General features: G+C 43.1%; 2 protein-coding genes across 2 annotated transcripts in view; both read right to left on the minus strand.

Annotated features, from left to right (window-relative positions):
• The window catches only part of LOC139551685 (tetratricopeptide repeat protein 33-like), a 60037-nt gene extending 59120 nt beyond the window's left edge, over positions 1 to 917 (minus strand). The window contains exons 1-2 of the mRNA XM_071362959.1: positions 856 to 917; positions 296 to 523 (exon numbers count right to left, since the gene is read on the minus strand). Of these exons, the coding sequence (XP_071219060.1) occupies positions 296 to 523; positions 856 to 917 (290 nt within the window). The remainder of the gene's footprint in view (positions 1 to 295; positions 524 to 855) is intronic.
• Positions 918 to 7278: 6361 nt separating this feature from the next.
• LOC139552075 (5'-AMP-activated protein kinase catalytic subunit alpha-1-like) lies at positions 7279 to 21087 on the minus strand. Its single transcript, XM_071363472.1, has 9 exons — positions 20887 to 21087; positions 19320 to 19461; positions 17289 to 17382; positions 15610 to 15754; positions 15311 to 15398; positions 14709 to 14933; positions 13858 to 14365; positions 9896 to 10022; positions 7279 to 9526 (listed from the first exon to the last, which is right to left on the minus strand). Exons 1-9 carry the CDS (start codon positions 20984 to 20986, stop codon positions 9204 to 9206), a joined length of 1752 nt encoding a protein of 583 aa, XP_071219573.1. The 5' UTR covers positions 20987 to 21087; the 3' UTR covers positions 7279 to 9203.

The following is a 21087-nucleotide window of genomic DNA, read 5'->3' on the forward strand; positions in this document are numbered from 1 at the left end:
GCCTGCATGCTGAGGAATACCCCGAAACAACAACAAAAACTGATTAGTAAATGTCCTGGTCACATAGAACATTTCCTGGACACACACAATCTGTCCATCCCTCTCTGGGTCCTATTATATGGTCCCTCCCTAGGTTTTGTTGTACAGTTAGGATGGCATGCAGCCCACGGGTGACAGACAACTGTATTCAATTTGACATTGCCACAAAGTTTGCTCTTATAGCTACCTAGCCTGAGTTTGCACTCCTGCCAAAAAGTAAGAACATCAGGACCATGAACAAGGCTGTCACTCTCACCTGCCCTCTTGTGCCAGCACCACCCCTTCCTCCTTTAGTCTCTTGCTTTTTGCAGCGCAGTCCTCCAGCAGGACCTCCCGGCGCCGCTTGATTGCATAAAGCCAGTCCACCTCGTCCTCTTTGCCTACTCCATCTTCCTCCGGCTTCTCCACTGCGGCTTCAAACTGCTGCACCGCTGCCTTGGACACCCGCTCGCCCACTTTCCTTTTCCAGCCGAACGAAGCCACCCTTTACAGAAATGAGTCAATTACCTGTAACGTTACTGTAGAATTGTGAAACCTCTCTGCGTGCAAATAGCTCGCTACCGCTGACAAGACACTTGAGATTTCTAACCTTAAGTTTGTAATGTCAAACAGGCAGTTTTGTTCACATTGAATTGGCTAGCGTGGAAAGTGAGTTACTATAGCTAGCTAGCAAGCTAATGTCTGAATGTTAGCTAGCTAGTAACTGGCTAGCATATAGCTAACGTTTAACCGTTAACCCCGATAACTGTTATTCATTCTTCATCGAATGCTTTTGATTTAATATGTGGCTGGATATATTGAGTGTTCAACACTCACAAAACGCGATTACCGCTGCTTTCTATTGAACCCGGAAGCTCCTGTTTGTTTAACCACAACATTTAAAGGGACAGTACAGATATTTTTGAAGTAATTTGTGGGTGCACGAAAGGAACAGCACAACTATTTTGAAAAGTCTCTAGCTATCTGTGTGGGTCAGTCTTCCTCTTGTCAGATCATGTGTAATTATCAGGAACATGTGCTGACAGCTGATTGTAGTTACATTGTAACAGAATGTCGTTGTTCAATATTCCCACATTAACATGTTCCAGAGCATCCATCTTTGCCCCTGCTGTCTTCTGAGTTCAAAGTCAATCAGTGATTCATTGACAAGTACTGAAGTTGAACAGCTAAACCCCTGCATTTGTGGTTGAAAGATGGCGCCGACAGATATAGCAGTTCTGCTTCTAGCTCCTACAAGCATTTCTCTACATCCACAATGCCATCTGCTAAATATGTGTATATGACCAATAAAATTTGATTTGATTTTAATTCTATGACATTTGATGATCAACCTATATCTGTAAAGTGACTATGAAAGTGACCCTCATTAGAAATGTATTGTGGTTCCAATTAAGATTCAAAACATGTTCAAATTAAATGCAAAAAAGTTTACCGAAGAAAAAAATGGATATGTAGGGTTGATATTGGAGGTGGGGGAGTGGGTGGGGGTTTAAGGGTTGGAATGAGAGGAAGAATGGAAGAAAAGAGATTAGGAGAAACAGAAGCATCATTGCATGTGCCTTCAGCAGTGAGTGAGTGTCCTCAGTGGATGACTTCAGCTGTGAGGCTCTCAACCATCTGGATGTGTCAGCTTTCTTGGAAGCCACTTTAGCTATTCACTGGCACAAGTGGGGACCCTTCAGGCTGAGGAGTAAGTTTCACTCATCCCCATGTGCTACACTTGCACCAGACTGGATAAGGTCGTTCTCCACGATGGTGACACTGGTGGACAGAACCGAAGGAGTCTGCAGGAGACCTTACCATGAAATGCTTAATTACAAGCCCTTAACTAACAATGTAGTTTTAAGAAAATAGAGTTAAGATAACATTTACTAAATAAACTAATAACAATAATGAGGCTATATACAGGGGGTACCGTTACAGAGTCAATGTGCAGGGGTACAGGTTAGTCAAGGTCATTTGTACATGTAGGTAGAGGTAAAGTGATAGATATTAAACAGCGAGTAGCAGCAGTGTAAAAACGGGGGGGGGGGGGGGTCAATGCAAATAGTCTGAGTGGTAAATATAGCAAGATGGCACCGACAGACATGGCAACTATGCTTCTAGCTCCTAAGCTAGTGTGTTATTTCTTGCGTAATTAGCCCAGAATTTTTTTTTGTGTTATTACATACAGCCAGAATTTTTTGGGGGATATCATAGTGACGGTAAATCACCAGCATTACAACCAGGAATACGATTTTCCCGAATTGGATCCTTTGTTCATACCCCCCAGGGCAATTTAACTTATCATAGAGGCTGCTCCAAGACGCGGTCAGTGTAGAAGATGTATTCGGAGTGGCCTTCTAGTCCGTGCACGCCATCCACCGCTTCCGAGTATATTACTCGCTAATGTTCAGTCTCTGGACATTAAAGTAGATGAGCTCAAGGCGAGGATCTCCTTCCAGAGAGACATCAGGGACTGTAAAATACTCTGTTTCACAGAATCATGGCTCTCTCGGGATATACTGTCCCCATCCATACATACAGCCAGCTGGGTTCTCAGTACATTGTGCAGACAGGAATAAAGAACTCTCTGGGAAGAAGAAGGGCGTGGTGTATGTTTCATGATTAACAACTCATGGTGTGATTGTGAAAACATACAGAAACTAAAGTCCTTTTGTTCACCCGACCTTGTTCACCCAACCTAGAATACCTCACAATCAAATGTTACCTCCCAAGAGAATTCTCTTCAGTTATAGTCAAAGCCGTGTATATTCCTCCTCAAGCCAATACCACGACGGCCCTCAATGAACTACACTGGACTTTATGCAAACTAGAAACCACATATCCTGAGGCCGCATTTACTGTAGCTAGGGATTTTAACAAAGCAAATTTGCGGAAAACGTTCTATCAACACATTGACTGTAGTACTTGTTCTGGTAAAACACTCGATCCCTGCTACTCCCCCATTATAAATGACTACAAGGCCCTCCCCCACCCTCCCTTTGGCAAATCAGATCACGACTCCATTTTTCTCCTCCCTTCCTATTGCCAGAAACTCAAAGAGGAAGTACCGATGCTAAGTTCTATTCAACTCTGGTCTGACCAATCGGAATCCATGCTTCAAGATTGTTTAGATAATGCGAACTGGGATATGTTCTTGGTAGCCTCTGAGAATAACATTGACAAATACACGGACACAGTGACTGAGTTCATTGGGAAGTGTATAGGGGATGTTGTTCCCACTGTGACTATTAAAACTTACCCAAACCAGAAACCAGGGATAGATGGCAGCATTCGCGCAAAACTGAAAGTGCAAACCATCGCATTTAGCCATGGCAAGGTGACTGGGAATATGGTTGAATACAAACAGCGTAGTTATTCCCTCTGTAAGGCAATAAAATAGGCAAAATGTCAATACAGAGACAAAGTGGAGTCACAATTCAACAGTTCAGACGTATGTGGCAGGGTCTACAGACAATCACGGACTACAGAGGGAAAACCAGCCACGTTGCGGACACCAACGTCTTGCTTCCGGACAAGCTAAACACCTTCTTCGCCTGCTTTGAGGATAAGACAGTGTTACCGACACGGCTCGCTACCAAGGACTGTGGGTTCTCATTCTCCGTGGCTGACTTGAGTAAGACATTTAGGCGTGTTAACCCTCACAAGGCTGCCGGCCCAGACGGCATCCCTAACTGCGTCCTCAGAGCAGTTGGCTGGAGTATTTACGGACATATTCAATCTCTTCCTATCCCAGTCTGCTGTCTCCACTTGCTTTAAGATGTCCACCATTGTTCCTGTACCCAAGAAAGCAAAGGTAACTGAACTAAATGACTATCGCTCCATAGCACTTACTTCTGTCATCATGGAGTGCTTTGAGAGACTAGTTAAGGTTCATATCACCTCTATCTTACCTGACACCCTAGACCCACTTCAATTTGCATACCGCCCCAATAGATCCACAGACGATGCAATCGCCATTGCCCTGAACACTGCTCCCTCCCATCTGCCCATTCCCACAAGAGGAATACCTACGTGAGAATGCTGTTCATTGACTATAGCTCAGCCTTCAACACTATAGTACCCTCCAAGCTCATCATTAGGACTCTAGTTCTGAACTCCGCCCAGTGCAACAGGGTTCTGGACTTCCTGACTGGCCGCCCCCAGGTGGTAAAGGTAGGAAACAACACCTCCACTTCGCTGTTCCTCAACACAGGGGCCCCACAAGGGTGTGTGCTCAGCCCTCTCCTGTACTCCCTGTTCACCCATGACTCTGTGGCCATGCACGCCTCCAACTCAATCATCAAGTTTGCAGACGACACAACAGTAGCAGACCTGATTACTGAACAATAACGAGACAGCCTACAGTTAGAAGGTGAGGGCCCTGGCGGAGTGGTGCCAGGAAAATTACCTCTCCCTCAACAAAACGAAGGAGCTGATCATGGACTTCAGGAAACAGCAGAGGGAGCATGCCTCTATCCACCTCGATGGGACCACAGTGGAGAAGGTGGAAAGCTTCAAGTTCCTCGGCGTACACATCACTGACAATCTGAAATGGTCCACCCACACAGACAGTGTGGTGAAGAAGGCGCAACAGTGCCTCTTCAACCTCAGGAGGCTGAAGAAATTTGTCTTGGCCCCTAAGACCCTCACAAACTTTTACAGATGCACAATTGAGAGCATCCTGTCGGGATGTATCACCACTTGGTATGGCAACTGCACTGCCTGAAACCACAGGGCTCTCCAGAGGGTGGTGCAGTCTGCCCAACACATCACTGGTGGCACACTGCCTGCACTCTAGGACACCTACAGCACCCGATGTCACAGCAAGGCCAAAAAGATCATCAAAGACAACCACCCGAGCCACTGCCTGTTCACCCCGCTATCATCCACAAGGCAAGGTCAGTACAGGTGCATTAAAGCTGGGACAGAGAGACTGAAAAACAGCTTCTATCTCAAGGCCATCAGACTGTTAAATAGCCGTCACTAGTCGGCTACCACCCGCTTACTCAACCCTGCACCCTAGAGGCTACTGCCCTATATACATAGACATGGAATCACTGGCCATTTTAATAATAGAACGCTAGTCACTTTAATTATGTTTACATACTATTTTTCGTATCTCATATATATACTGCATTCAATTCTACTGTATTTTAGTCAATGCCACTCCAACATTGCTCATCCTAATATTTATATATTTACTAATTCCATTCTTTTACTTTTAGATTTGCATGTATTATTAAGAATTGTTAGATACTACTGCACTGTTGGAGCCATACACACGCATTTCGCTACACCCGCAATAACATCTGCTAAAAAAAATATGGTATATGACCAATACAATTTGATTTGAATAATTGCTCAGCAGTCTTATGACTTGGGGGTAGAAGCTGGATATGGATATTTATGGATATGACACCTCCACTGTGGTGCTCTATAAGTGAGGGGAACCCTCATAACTGTGCTTGCTATTCCATCTAGAGGTCATGAGTGAGAATGTTTTAAGACATAATGTTTCCATACATACAGTGCATTTGGAAAGTATTCAGACGCCTTGACTTTTTCCACATTTTGTTACATTACAGCCTCATTTTAAAATTTATTAAATAGTTTTTCCTCAAATATACACACAATACCCCATAATGACAAAGCAAAAACATTTAGAATTTTTTGCTAATTAGGACAAATTAAAACAGAAATATCACATTTCCATAAGTATTCAGACCCTTTACTCAGTACTTTGTTGAAGCACCTTTGGCAGCGATTACAGCCTCGAGTCTTCTTGGATATGACGCTACAAGCTTGGCGCACCTGTATTTGGGGAGTTTCTCCCATTCTTCTCTGCAGATCCTCTCAAGGTCTGTCAGGTTGGATGTGGAGTGTTACTGCACAGCTATTTTCATGTCTCTCCAGAGATGTTAGATCGGGTTCAAGTCCGGGCTCTGGCTGGGCCTCTCAAAGACATTGAGACTGCGTTGTCTTGGCTGTGTGCTTAGGGTCGTTGTCCTGTTAGAAGGTGAACCTTCACCCCCAGTCTGAGGTCCTGAGCAGGTTTTCATCAAGGATCTCACTCTACTTTGCTCCATTCATCTTTCTCTCAAGCCTGACTAGTCTCCCAATCCCTGCAGCTCAAAAACATCCACACAGCATGATGCTGCCACCACCATGCTTCACCGTAGGGATGATGCAGGTCTCCTCCAGATGTGACGCTTGGCATTCAGGCCAAAGAGTTCAATCTGGTTTTCATCAGACCAGAGAATCTTGTTTCTCATGGTCTGAGTCTTTAGGTGCCTTTTGGCAAACTCCAAGCGGGCTTTCATGTGCCTTTTACTGAGGAGTGGTTTCCGTCTGGCCACTTTATGGTAAAGGCCTGATTGGTGGAGTGCTGCAGAGATTGATGTCCTTCTGGAAGGTTCTCCCATCTCCACAGAGAAACGCTAGAGCTCTGTCAGAGTGACCATTGGGTTCTTGGTCAACTGACCAAGGCCCTTCTCCCCCGATTGCTCATAGCCGGGGCAGCCAGCTCTAGGAAGATTCTTGGTGGTTCCAAATCTCTTCCATTTAAGAATGATGGAGGCTATTGTGTTCTTGGGGACCTTCAATGCTGCAGAAATGTTTTGGTACCATTCCTCAGATCTGTGACTCGAAGCAATCCTGTCTCAGAGCTCTAAGGACAATTCCTTCGACCTCATGGCTTGGTTTTTGCTCTGACATGCACTGTCAACTGTGGGACCTTACATAGACAGGTGTTTGCCTTTCCAAATCATGTCCAATCAATTGAATCTACCACAGGTGGACTCAAATCAAGTTGTAGAAACATCTCAGGGATGATCAATGCAAACAGGATGCATCTGAGCTATATTTCAAGTCTCATATAAAAGGGTCTGAATAGATATGTAAAGAAGGTATTTCTCTTTTATATTTTTAACACATTTGCAAACATTTCTAAAAACCTGTTTTCGCTTTGTCATTATGGGGCATTGTGTGCAGATCATTTTATTTTTTAAATCCGTTTTAGAATACGGCTGTAACGTAACAAAATGTGGAAAAGGTCAAGGGGTACATTCCAAATGTACCCCTACATTCCAAATGCACTGTACATCTGTTTTACAAATGATAAAGGTATTTTGCTATACTCTTTAAATCTGGGAGCTTTCTAATATTTGACTTTTGCAGCCAATGCACCATAGTATTGATAAAACTTTACTTAAAAAAAACAAACATTTTCCAACAGAAACAAAGCAATGCATGAAAACTTGTGCAATTGATCTGTTTATTAGGCAGTTATTTATACAAATGATTTAAACACTGTCCATTTGACATTTACATTGGTCATTCTAGTAGTAGGGTCCCTTTACACAACAAATAAAACAAGGTTTAAAGCAGTTAAGACAGATACATTGATTGATATTGATCCTGCAAATAGTCAGAACTTAACACTCCCACTTAAAAGGAGAACAACTACTCACCCAATGTGCAACTCGCATCATAAGCCGATCATGGTCTCACACACTTATTCAAACAACCCCACAATTCACCTTATGCACTACTTGGAATCAGAACTTTCACATCCTTGAAAACTAAGAGTTTGTTTGTAGTCCTACACATATTTCAATGACCACATGGTCTAAAAATGAGACCTTGCAGTCACATAATCCATACGCAAGATTTCTTCAGACCAAAACCAGCCCCACGCAATATTGAGGATAGAAGTAGATATTTTATACTCACTGATATACAACTGATCAACAGTTGATAAGGCAGCTAACAGAATGACAACAAAAAAATCAAAAAAAACCTTTCTCCAGGTGCACATGACAAATTTAAGGTTTGGGAATATATGTAAACTTAAATTTAGCTCTTGTGGGGGATGTGGGCCAAGAAAAGTGAAATAGAATTTTGAAACCAGAAAAATTTAGATTTTTGTTTCCTTTATCAATACACATTGTCCATGCACTGCATGTACTTGCTGCAAATCACCACTTACAAATGCTCCCAATCTTTCAATGGACATGCATGTGTACAAAAGTGGTTAAATCCTGCTAAAATGCATGTCACTCAGTCAACATGCATTCAGATGTATGAACACATGTAACCCCTAACCTCAAGATCATTTTGTTAATGTTAGAAATCTAACTTTTGAATTCAGTATAGGACAGTGGGTCTCATTTTGAGAGTGTGAGGGTACACAATCATGTGTATAGAACTGATAAAAAATGTATATTTTTAAAAAGCTGTAAAGGAATAAAATGGCATTGTAACGCAAAAAAAAAAAAAGACGAACCTTTCAGTCCGTAATAATTTCTCAATATAAATCCACAATTCCATTTTAAAGCACTGAAATCAAAATGCATATATATTTTTTTAATTCTTTATATTATGTAGGGGACAGACCAATTCAAACAAACAATGACAAACATTGAAATCTAGTCTTAACAATTCAATTTCACAACAAAAAAAAACTAACTTAATTCTGATGAAGTACTAACTTCCTTTTTCGCCTGACGCGATTGAGAGGGTAATTGCACTTCCTCAGTGAGTCAAACGGACATTGTTGGCATGACAACCCATGTTATGGTCAGTGCAGCTACCCCTGAAAGGCCTGTAGTGCAGTGTCCCGAATTTGCACAGGCATCTCAGACATCTACTATAGAGAAACACAGAACAGCAGAACTGTGCAAAAGTGCCTCGTTCCCCTCAGCCACCCTAAGTGCACCCCCCAAAACCTTACAGCTCTCCTTTCCGCACGCAGAAACTTGCTTTTGTTTTCTCTACTACAGTACAACAAATTCTGTGCATCACTCAGACTTAGCACACACACATATATATTCGCTGTTTGGAACGTGATCAAAGAGGGGGGGGGGAAATAGTTGTAGGCCAATAATAATGACCGTGAAAACATAAAACCACCTCAAATAGTATTCTATCATCATTATAATAAAGTTGCTTGGTCACTGTCGTTCACCTTTTCCTAAAGCCCACCCCCGTGCTCTGACAACCCCCAAGTCAGTCAGGAGGGTTGCGAACTGAACCTGCATCATCAGTGCCTTGGAACAACCCTAGCAGTCTCACCCGCCTGCGGTAGGGATGAATCGAGCCATGAAATCGGTTGCATGCTTATTGCTTATAAAGACACTCAGAGAGGAAAAAAGGCTAACGTTTTTTTATTTGATTGCGAGCTATCGTGCAAGTAGTTTGATGAGATTGGCGCACATCTCAAAGAACTCTATGGTGTGGCTGCCGGGCCGCGGAACCGCCGTCATAGGTGCGAGGTCGCCTCCTGTCGAGTCAATGGAGGAGGCGAGCGAGGAGGCCAGGGAGCTCTCTGAAGCCTTAGTGGGAGGGAGAGATGTGGCAGGGGTAGTGTTCTCCTTAGCCCCCTCAGTTTGGGACCCCCCCTCTGCAGCAGCTGCAGCTTCGTTCTTAAGGGCCGTGCGGGAGTTCCCCACTGAACCAGACTGGTGAGGAGTGGCAGTCCCAGATTTAGCCTCCATCATGTCATCTTCAGACAGAGAAAGACAGAGGAGAAAGTTACAAACATACTTCTGTGGTTACAACCAAACACACAAAAATTCCCTGAAGACAGACCTGTGCCATGTCTAGTCACTTTACATTGCACAGCAGGGAAAAGCAACTTCTTTAGGCATTTTACATTAAATGGCAAAGTCGGCAGTAAAGACAACCACTCAGAAATGTCAGTTGAACCCCATACCGCGCTGTAAAGCGGAGACCCTGAGCTCAGACGTCACGGTATAGCATGTTACTGTACAGCCACCGCGTTCCAATTTAGGCGCATATCAATGACCAATTTGGCCGTTTTCAGGCCGCATACGGGTTGTTAGAGTAAAGGGCTACGTCCAGGTTGACGTACTGTCTATGCTACGGAAGTCCAGGAGGTAGGTCCTGCCGTCCACCTGGTAGAGCTGAAGGCTCATCTTGGTCTGCATGCCTGTCACTGGGTTCTTCCTCTTCACACGCAGGTAGTACGGGTTCACCATCTGGGGAGGAGGATATGGAGATTAGTTACACATACTTTAAAATCGCACGAGCTGGGTATAATACACAATAGATGGAATATACAGCATAAAATATTACATTTTTCAACATGGCTTCTGTAGCTGCTTCAGTGGTCTGTATTTCAGTGATTTGCAACTCTTTGAACATGTTCTGTTTGTTTAGTCATCAAAATTGTTGTGTATAATTTGTTTACTTTGCTAAAAATATTACAGAGAGCACTGACCATTTCAGCAGTTCTAGAGTCTAGGCCGATCAGTGCGTTATGTTATGGGAGAGTATCGGAAATGCCTCGCCCACTACTGTGTACCCAAACACATTAAACCACAAATAGCTGCTTTCTATCCATCAGGGCAAGAGAAGGATAAACAGGAAACTGAACATTTCCTTCAGAAATTGCGCTCTCATTTCTCCAAGATGAATACAAAATGAGAGTCAGTCAGCTGATCTATTCTTCAGGTCTAAAGGTCATGCCATACCAAAAATAGAACCCAAGAGAAGAAACAGCAGCATTCCATTCTAGGTCAAAGTAGAACTCAGACTGAGCCAGTAGTTTACACCATGCAGAAAAAAAATATATATACAGCATGTTAATGTTTAGAAAGAACCAGGTTGTACCCCTTCCACCATTATAACTACTCTAAGATTAAAACCATAGATTTTGTCAATGTTTATTTGGGATTGGGCTACAGTGAATCCTCACGGGGAAAATAAACAAAAGAAAACATGTTTGGGGGATTTTCTTCATGAAATGTAATCCATAGAATAGTACTTTGGAGGAAGGATTGTTGACACATATGGATCTAAAAGCATAATTGAGAAATAATCAAAGTCAGCATATTTATGACATTTTGCTTTTACCCAGGCCTCCTTTAAGACTACATAGTCTGTAGGTGCTAAAATTGGGCTCATATGAAGTTACCACTTGCTCCATACGAGTAGTATTATGATTTCAATAACCTTTTATTACATAAAAAAAAAAAGTATGAATATTGAAAATATCATTTTTGATCAATATATTGAACATAATATACTCTAAGGGTATATCAAAGTTGCAGAGCGCCATTGTTAGCTTGTTTTAACTACGCCTATAGAATTGGTGGTCTGTCAGGTACTCAGCAGGAAGGTCTGATTTCACTTATTAAAACAAGACCCAGATGGCAAATTTAAAGATTCAGAAACTGAGGCCTCTGACACTTCAATGTTGTGATGCAAAAACACTAGCGAAATCCATAGCACTCCGAATTAAAACATTTTTTAATCAAGTATTGTTCATCCTGATCAAACATATATATATATTTTTTGTTACATAGACGATACATTGGAGATATACGACAACTAATAGATCATGAAACATCTTAGAAGCCAGGCCTGGTATTTATAGCATATTTTTAAAAGGCCTTTGATAAAGTAAGACTGGATTTTTTTCAATTTCGGTGATTCTCTTATACGAATGGGTAAAAGTCATGTATAGCAACCCCAGTTGTAAAACAGTAAATAGCGGTTACTTCTCAGAGAGTTTAGAATTGTCAAGATGAGTTAAAGGGTGTCCGCTGTCACCATATCTATTCGTTATGGCCATCAAAACGCTAGCTATTAAAATCAGATCAATTAACAGAGGATTAGAAATCCAAGGCTTAAAAACAAAATGGTGTCCATGTATGCCGATGACTCCAAGTTTTATATTAAGTCCGCAAGCTAGATCCCTGCAATGTCTTATTGAAGATCTAGATTACTTTTCTGGAGTAAAACAATTATGATACGTGTACAATATTACATATTGGATCTTTTAAAAAAAATACAACTTTTACATTACCTTGCAGTTTACCTATAAAATGGGCTGACTGAAGTATCACAAGATATTTAAATGAGCTCTCCAATAAATTTCAATAGAAAACTTGTAAAAATAGATAAGATCCTGCAACCATGGAGAGGTAAATACCTGTATTTATGGAACAATTGCCCTGATTAACTCCTTAGTCATATCATAGTTTACTCACTTATGGCATTGCCTACTCCTGAGGATTCATTTTTCAAATCATATGAGCAAAAACCCCCCCACTAAACTAGAAAAGATAAAGCGTGCCCATCTATATAATGAATAGGGTGGGTTGAGATTAAATATTAAAGCACTAAACCGCTCTAAAAGTGTCACTTATTCAAAAGTTTTACTTGAACTCTGAAATGGTTCTCAAGTAGATTACTAGAAAAAGCTCATTTGTTGTTTAAAAATTGCCTTTTTGCAAATTGTCATGCCCAATATAAAGGATCAAAACTTGGAAGAATAAAAAAAGCATAAATAGGAAAGTATACCAGTTTCATTTGAGAACCAGGATGTTGACAACTGTGCCATACAGATTGCAAAATAGTTGGGAAGACATTTTTGATGTACCGATTCCACGGTATAGGGTGTATGAGTTGATATAAAACGACGCAAGAGTCAAGACTTCATGCTTTTCAGCTAAAATTACATAGAATTCTTGCCACCAATTTTGTTTTTGAATATTTGAGGCATACAATCATCAAAGTGCTGCAGATTTTGTTGTGAGGATACAGAATCAATAGACCACTTATTTTGCCATTGCCCTCAAGTAGCCGGTTTCTAGTCTCAGGTTTAGGAATGGCTGAAAATGCATAACATTGATCTAAAAATTGACCCTAGAAATAGCACTGTTGGGAGATCTGGAGAGACCGGGTCCGTCAATTACTAATACTCCTAGTAAAAGTATTTATCTTCAACTCGCAATCTGTGGATTCTATTTGATTAGATAGAAATTGTACATTAAACATCACAGCATAGTTGAAAGATATATGTTGCGTAGAACTCGGAAGAGGGTGGCCAGCAGATAGATGGGATGGGCTGAGGGAAGCTGAGGTTTGGGATGTGGAATTAGAGACAAGTGGGAGTGGAGCTGCTGGGCGGGGGATAGAATGACAGTCAAAGATAAAACATAACAAAAATTAAGTTTGAACACCACTGAGGGGCAATGTTATTACAGCTAATGCCGGTTTGCCTGAGGCTGATGCCGTGCAGGCGTTTGTACACATGCATATACACACACTCATTCAAATGCACACATACACGTAAATAGTGCCATACATGCACTCAAACATTCAGTTGGCCTTGCTGTCTTTTGTCTCTCTCTTTTCTTGGTTTTATTTTTTTGTGTGTGTGGGGGGGGGGTCTTGGAGGGCTGGTGGCCTGGCGGTTGGGAGCTTGGGCCTGTGGCTGAAGGATCGGGTCCCTGTTTTTGACCTTGTGGACGATCTGTCGACGTGACCTTGAGCAGGGCGTGTCGCTCTGGATGCAAGTCTGTTAGATGACTAATGTGATGTAGTCGTTGAGCGGCTTCACTGCAAGTATATTGTATGTAAATATATATAAAACAAAGTTCCAGAGTGGGATGTCTGATACTTTTAGAGTTATGATTTAAAAAATGTAAGCATTACCAACAGAGTGAACGTAAAAATTGATTAAATTTCGGTACCCTCTGCTGGTGATTTGCAATGATACAAGTAAAAGGAGGGCTGTGATTAGTTGCAAGCGGTAAAGCGTCATTTGAGCAAATTTTTGCTTTTTAGCATCTAGAGATGAAGCACTATGGCGTCTTAAAGGAGGCCCGGGGTAAGCCAAAAAATCACTATATAGCCAAATCCCAATAAACCTCTGATCCACTTCTTGACAAATATGAGGGGCCACTTGACAGTTCTGTCTATTTCTACCTGACCTCTTTACCCACTCCTTTTCCTCCCAACACCCTCATCCCCACTCTCTACAATTCTCCCTTCGTTGTTCAATGCCTCTATCCCCTCCCTCACCTTCCACTCGTAGTCGAGCTGCTTCATGGCCCGGCACACCTCAGACATAATATCATTTGGCCTGCTCTGGCTCCTGATCCCCAGGTGCCATTTGGCCCGCCTCACCCCCTGGTGCTTCGACTTCAGGGGGTTCAGCTCGTCCAGCGTGTGTCTCGGCCGGGGAGGGGTCTCCCCCGCCAGGAAGGGCTGCATGCGCTCGGGGTGGGGCTTAAGGCCGGTAGCGGCGGTCAGGTGCTGGTCATCCAGGAACGAGTCTGGGGGACTGGAGGCCAGGTAGAAGTCCTTGGCCTCGGACATAATTCGGCGGTTGTCGATGATGAGATGGTAGGCCACAGCCAGGGGGTCGTGGTGGTTGCGGCTGTACAGGCAAGTCAGGATCTCCTCCTCGGTGCACTCAAACTTCTCACACACCTCCTTCAGGGCCTCGTCGTCGATCATGTTGTTGCTGTAGCACGGGTCCTCTGGAAACAGGTACTTGGGGAGCTCATCTTTGAACCATTCATCCTCTCTGTTGGGGAGGGAAGACAGCGCATGTTCAAGGCAGTCTATTATCCCATAGGGACATTTGTTCTCTTAACAGGGCAGCTAGAAAACGTATAGACCAGGAGGGGTGGGTTCACTTTGTTAACGCTGGGCTGGATCAAAAGCCTGCACAGAGGACAGGAGTTTGCCATCCCCGTGATCGGTAATACAGCGTAAAACCTTAACAGTTACAAGATGGAGTTTAATGATGCATGTGGAGAAAAGGTGATTTTTTAAAATGTATTTTCTCGTCTATTATTTTACTGCAAAGCATATAGAGGTGTTTAAATGCACTTTGTAGACAAATTTGATCTTTTGCGCCTTCTTACCGGATCTCTTTGATGGTGGCCCTCTTCATGGGATCCACCTGCAGCATGTGTTTGAGCAGGGCGGTGACAGAGGGGTTCAGGTACTGGGGCATGAAGAATATCCCGTCACAGATTTTCTTGAAGAGCGTTGGCACGTGGTCGTCGTCGAAGGGCAGCGTCCCACACAGCAGGGCATACAGGATCACCCCGCTGCTCCAGATGTCCACCTCAGGACCTGCATATAACCTGGGAAGACACAAGGGTCAAATCAATCAAACATTTATTTAGGAATTCCTTAACAACAGTTGCCGAAACGTAGTTTAGAGTAACCAAGTCGACTCCAAAGAGCAGGCAGAAGCAGAGGACAATACTACCTGCATATAAACTAGGAAGGACACATCTAGGGGAGGAGGGGAGAAGACAGAGCTGCTCATTGGCATGAACCAAGGGAGTCGTTTAACATGGTGAATATTTAGTGACACTTAACAGTAGGGTCTGTCCCCAAAGCAAAACCGTGAAATTGAACAGTCCTCTTTATTGAAATCTAAGAGCAGTCTTTGCATACATTAGCATATTCCCCATGACGTCTGCCAGTTTCGGTGAGAAAGAGAGGACAAGTTTACCTTCCAGAGATGACTTCGGGGGCAGCATAGTTCGGAGACCCGCAACTTGTCCTCAGAAACTCTCCGTCCGACATCATGTTTGACAAACCTACAGAAAACACCAGACAATATCACACGAGTGTTTTGTCCAATAGAACGATAGGGTTTCATTTCAGACACACCCTTTCCATCAGGGTTCCAGTAACTACAGCGGACGCATAACCACACCAGCCTAGTACAGTAAGGCGTGGCTCGATCCGGAGGTGTAAATCAGGTACAGGTGTAGAAAGGTGCTGGTCGGTTAAGGGTGACAGACTTACCAAAGTCAGCGATCTTGGCGTTCATCTTTGCGTCCAGAAGGACATTCTCAGGTTTTAGGTCCCTGTGCACCACCATGTGTCTGTGGCAGTAATCTACTGCCGAGATGATCTGCTGGAACAGACGACGGCTCTCCTTCTCATCCAGCTGGAGGCACAGTGGCAAACATACGGGACACACACACACGACACGCAGACACAGCAACACACGCAACAGGTGAGAAATGTCCTTTATAGCTGTCCAGTCAGACAATTTCAGTATTGTAACCACTCCGGATATTTGGTCAATGTCTTTGCTTGAATGATTTAGTAGCCTTAACCTATTGGAAAGAATGCAGTGCAGAGATAGAGCTTTGTGATTTATGTTGTGTACAGAGGAAGGGGTGGTCCATACGTGAGGCAGGTGCTAACATGACTATTATTGACATAACCATTACACATCCCAACTCTCCTAACCACAGATACACTACATTGCCAAAGGTATGTGGACAACCCTTCAAATTAGTGGATCCGGGTATATTTCAAACACATCCGTTGCTGACAGGTGTATAGAATTGAGCACACAGCCATGCAATCTCCATAGACAAACATTAGCAGTAGAATGGCCCGTACTGAAGAGCCCAGTGACTTTCAATGTGGTATCGTCATAGGATACCACCGTTCCAACAAGTCGGATTTCTGCCTTGCTAGAGCTCACAGAACGGAACTGCTGAGTTCTGAAGCGCGTAACAATCGGGTGCCCTCGGTTGCGACACTCGCTACCGAGCTCCAAACTGTCTCGAAGCAACGTCAGCACAAGAACTGTTAGTCGGGAGCTTCATGGAATGGGTTTTCATGGCCAAGCAGCCACTCGGGGGGGGGGGGGGGGGCAAACTCCATATTAATTCCAATCATTTTGGAATGAGCGGTTCGACGAGCAGGTGTTCATATACTTTTGGTCATGTAGTGTAGGTAATTAGCCAAGTCAGGGTTATTCAAAATGAAGTTTAAAAACATGTTATAATTCAAATGTTTTTATGAATATCACTAACAATAGAATATATATATTTTTTTTTAAATATACATACCTACAATAGAAAAAAGAAGAATATCTAATGTTTCTAACTATATTTCTCAACTCCCAATATTCAGCAAATTACACTGACATAGGCTTTGCAAAAGCACCCGCGAATAGGCTAGCATTGCAACAAGTGCCGCTGGCTGCTGGTAAGCTCTCTGGACTTGGATATACATTTTTGCCAACACATGGCTAACCAGCTAAACAGCTGCTCTTAGTGAAAATGTGTTTGGAGTTAACTTTCTGGCTAATAGGATCTGTTAGTTTCAAAATAATGGAAAACTATACCAAATCTAATCATTTTAAAATGTTGTTTAAAATGGGTGATATTAACTGGATGACAAAAAATGTTTTGCTAACATATGATTGGGGTCGCTGGGTCAACAGTTTGCCTGGGAGGGGGTCCCTGGGCAAGAAAAGGTTGAAAACCCCTGAGCTAGGTTAATAAGATTCAGGTGAGCACAAGACTACCCACAATCCCAAACCACATAGTGTATTTTAACAAAACAGGCTTATTAATGTAGAATACCACCTAATTTGTTTTTTTTGGTTGAACAAAAACCAGGTCTATCATTTTCCCAAAACCTGCATACACTAGAGGAATTAACGTTTTTCTTCCCCTTACCTTTCCGTTTTTGCAGATGTAGTCAAAGAGCTCTCCTCCGGACACGTACTCCATCACCATGAAGATGTCCGTTGGAGTGCTGATCACCTGGTACCTACGGTCCCATAGGATAGATGACAAAAGTTACAACAAAAAAAAGAGGCTAGCCATGATTGGACCAAGAGAATTCCATAACCATGCCACCCACCTGACCAGGAAAAACCTCTGAGCACTACTGTTTAACACTAGAGAAAACAGTCAAGGATCACCAAACTTCTCAGAGGGATGACAAACCCAAAGAATTATATTTCAGCTTTACCACAGAACTAAAAAGTGGGCAAATTGCTAAATAAAGTCTAAGACTGAGAGGTAGCACTTTTAGGACAGATTCAACTGTTGAGGCATTTATTGATCCTAAGCATAGAGGCAGACATTTTGCAGGACGACTCCTTAGTGGGCCATCGGGTTCAATGGTTGGTCGGTGTAAGGGAGACTGGCCATGGAACCAATGGTTGGTCGGTGTAAGGGAGACTGGCCATGGAACCAATGGTTGGTCGGTGTAAGGGAGACTGGCCATGGAACCCTTCAACTAGCTAAACATAGGCGTACTTCCCTAGATCAAACATCCGTGTGCAAAATGCTACTTTTCTTCATTCCTGTGCCACATAGTACCACAAGGTTATCAACACAAGTGTCGTACAAGCACGCAGCCTGAGCTCCGTCTCAAACTGCAGCACAGTAGCCAAGGAAAGGAAGCAAGCATGTGAAGCTCAAAGTTAAACCAGTCCCACCGCAGCTTCGGAAAACTCACATTCTACTGGCCTCTACAAACAAGGCATCAGTAAATAAGGGGTAAAGGGCAACTCTTCACTCATTCTTCTGTAGCATTATGTAATTTTCAAATCGGACTCCAGGGGCTGAGTGTAAAAAGAAAGTTCACTAAGTGGGAAAATAAAGGTCTAGTCACAAGGGATCAGGTCCCCGGAAATGCCCCAACTAAGCCTACGCAATGATAGTCAGTGGCGCTCACAGGTCAAGAAGACTATTGTAAGGGGCTTTTTCATTCAGTCAATAGAAATAGGCCTAGTTTCCAAAAAACAAGAGAAGAATCCGGAAACAAAGGAGAGCGCTGACCCTTCATTACCAATGAGATAAATCATGAAAACACTGGATTTATGCTGCCCTTACTCTGACAGAGGTCAAGTGAAAAAAATTGAGGTCAAGGGATGGACAGGTTGAGAGAGCGAGAACACGGGAGAGATAGTGGGTGGGAGAGAGATTGAGGAGAAAAAAAAGTATGCATCAGTGTAGCAGAAACAAAAGGGAAAGAGTGATGCACTCTATAAAACCCACCATTAAAAGCCCTAAAATAGCTCTCTGGGTGGCATTAATGTGGCAGTGGTGGGATTACGTAGGGGTCCGAACAATTGAGCGAGCTGTATAATCTAGGATTTACAGTTTAATGATGTAGTGTTGCCTGAATAGCTGGAGGTTCTGGACTTAATGTTTTTTTTGTTTTTTTTAAACCTTTAACTAGGCAAGTCAGTTAAGAACAAATTCTTATTTACAATGACGGCCTAAGAACAGTGGGATAACTGCCTTATTCAGGGGCAGAACGACTTGTCAGCTCGGGGAGTCGATCTAGCAACCTTTCGGTTACTGGCCCAACGCTCTAACCACTAGGCTACCTGCCACCCCTTCAAAGATGTGTGAATGTGTCAAGCACCTGAGGTTCTAGACTTACAGCTTGTGGGGATGCCTGAAAAGCTGGAGGTTCTTACAGCTTAATGATGTGGGGATGCCTGAAGCACCTGAGGATTTAGACTTCTCAGCTTAATGTAGGCTGCGTTTACACAGGCAGCACAACTCTGATCTTTGTTACACTAGTTGGTCTCTTGACAAATCACATCAGATCAGATCTTTTTCAGAGCTGATGTTTTTGGTCAAAAGACCAATTTGTGAAAAAATATCTGAATTGATCTGCCTGTGTGAACACAGCCTTAGAGCTTAATGATCCGGGGATGCCTGAAGCAGATGAGGTTCTAGACTTACAGCTTAATTATGTGAGGATGCCTGAAGAGCTTGAGGTTTTGGATCTCTCTACGTATCTTCCCCACCACATCCAGACTGCGGATCTTCTGTCTGTTAAGGATCTTCACAGCCACCTGGTGTTTGGTCAGCTCGTGCTGCCCCACTACAGGAGAGAGAGAGCAAGAGAGGGCAGGAGGGAGGAGAGGTTAAGAAATACTGTAATAAGAACCCAATCATAACGAGCTTAGCAGACCCCAGCTAACACAATGACAGGCAAATCTGCATTGATGACTGACATTACTGCCCATTTGCAGTGAAAGAACACTAGCATGGCATTTCACCATTGAATCAAATAAATTCATTATGCATCATGACTGACAGGCCTACATCTGCAATGTGCTGTTTAGTCACCTGTGAGCAGTACACAAACTAAATTGGGGTTAACGTTTCCTTAGGCCTACATCAGCATATGCGCACACACACACACACACACACACACACACACACACACACACACACACACACACACACACACACACACACACACACCTATCTAAAGACTGGTCAGAAGAAGAACAAGTGAAAAATGTGCTGAACTATACAGAGAGGGAGGACTGTAGAAGGGGTTGTACAAATTACTTTATTGATTTAACGGTTATGTTGGTAAAGCATTAACCCAGCAGCCAGTCATTTAGAACATAATAGGTCATGGAATAAATGGTCCAACGTCCAGCATGTTCTAAACTGACCACTGCGAGGAAGTAGGAAATAACAGCTATATAGTCTAGTTGGTGGCTTGATATCGAGGTTTGTTCTCAAATCCCAAGCCAAGGAAGACAAAGCAGGGAAATGTACATGTTCATGTTTGAAATAGACTTAACATTAGTGCCTAACTAGGCTATACAAGTCAGTTTGGTCCTCCTGGATATCATACTTTTAGGTGACATGCCATTAGAAAAGTTATGGTATTTTGACAGTGTAGATTGAAAGCAACCTAGGGACAATGGCTAGTGTCTCAACACAAATGGAAAGTGTGGGAGATGTGCCTGTCCTCAATAATTCAGCCAGGCCCAAGATAGTTTGCATGCATGCATGTATGGCATAGGGCGAGCACAGCTAGATGGTCAGTTTGTAACTGGGCAGCTCACGTTAGTTAACTGAATAAACAGGTTTCCTGGTTGAGAAACCATTAATGTAGTATTGCCTTGGCTAACAATTTGACCTAAGATTATACTAGTTTGCCAACTGCTGTTAGCCGGCAAGCGAGTAAACTTGGTTACCTAAAGCTCTGAGTAATTCGACCACATAACTAACGTTAGCTGGCTAGCAAGCGAACTAGATTGAACACATGACAGCACTATCATTTGATCGATCAAAGGTAGACCGCCTAGTACACTAACTTAGCTGTTTGATTCTAGAGCCTGGCTGAGCTAACGACGTTGACGAACTAGCCTAGCAAAGCAAGCTAGCTAAATTACGTTAGAGGCCAACAAGTGTTAGCACACGGCTAGCTAACAGAGAAACGTCCCCATCCTATCTCGCGGGTAACTGCCGGTGGCAACTCGATAAGAAAAGTCATAACAGTTACCTTTAACTTTCCCGAACGTCCCCACTCCAAGTGTGTCTCCAAGAATATAATGTCCGATTTTCACTCTTCCTTCGTGTTTCTGTTTATCCGTCGTCGCCATCTTTCCCGCAGTGGCCTAGCCTAGCCTATCTGCTGCTGCGGGCAGACGGAGCAGACTAGCTGGAGCGAGCAAGAAAATGCGAAACAGCGTGAAAAAATACT

The sequence above is a fragment of the Salvelinus alpinus genome, chromosome 24, assembly GCF_045679555.1.
Source record: "Salvelinus alpinus chromosome 24, SLU_Salpinus.1, whole genome shotgun sequence".
NCBI classification, from domain to species: domain Eukaryota; kingdom Metazoa; phylum Chordata; class Actinopteri; order Salmoniformes; family Salmonidae; genus Salvelinus; species Salvelinus alpinus.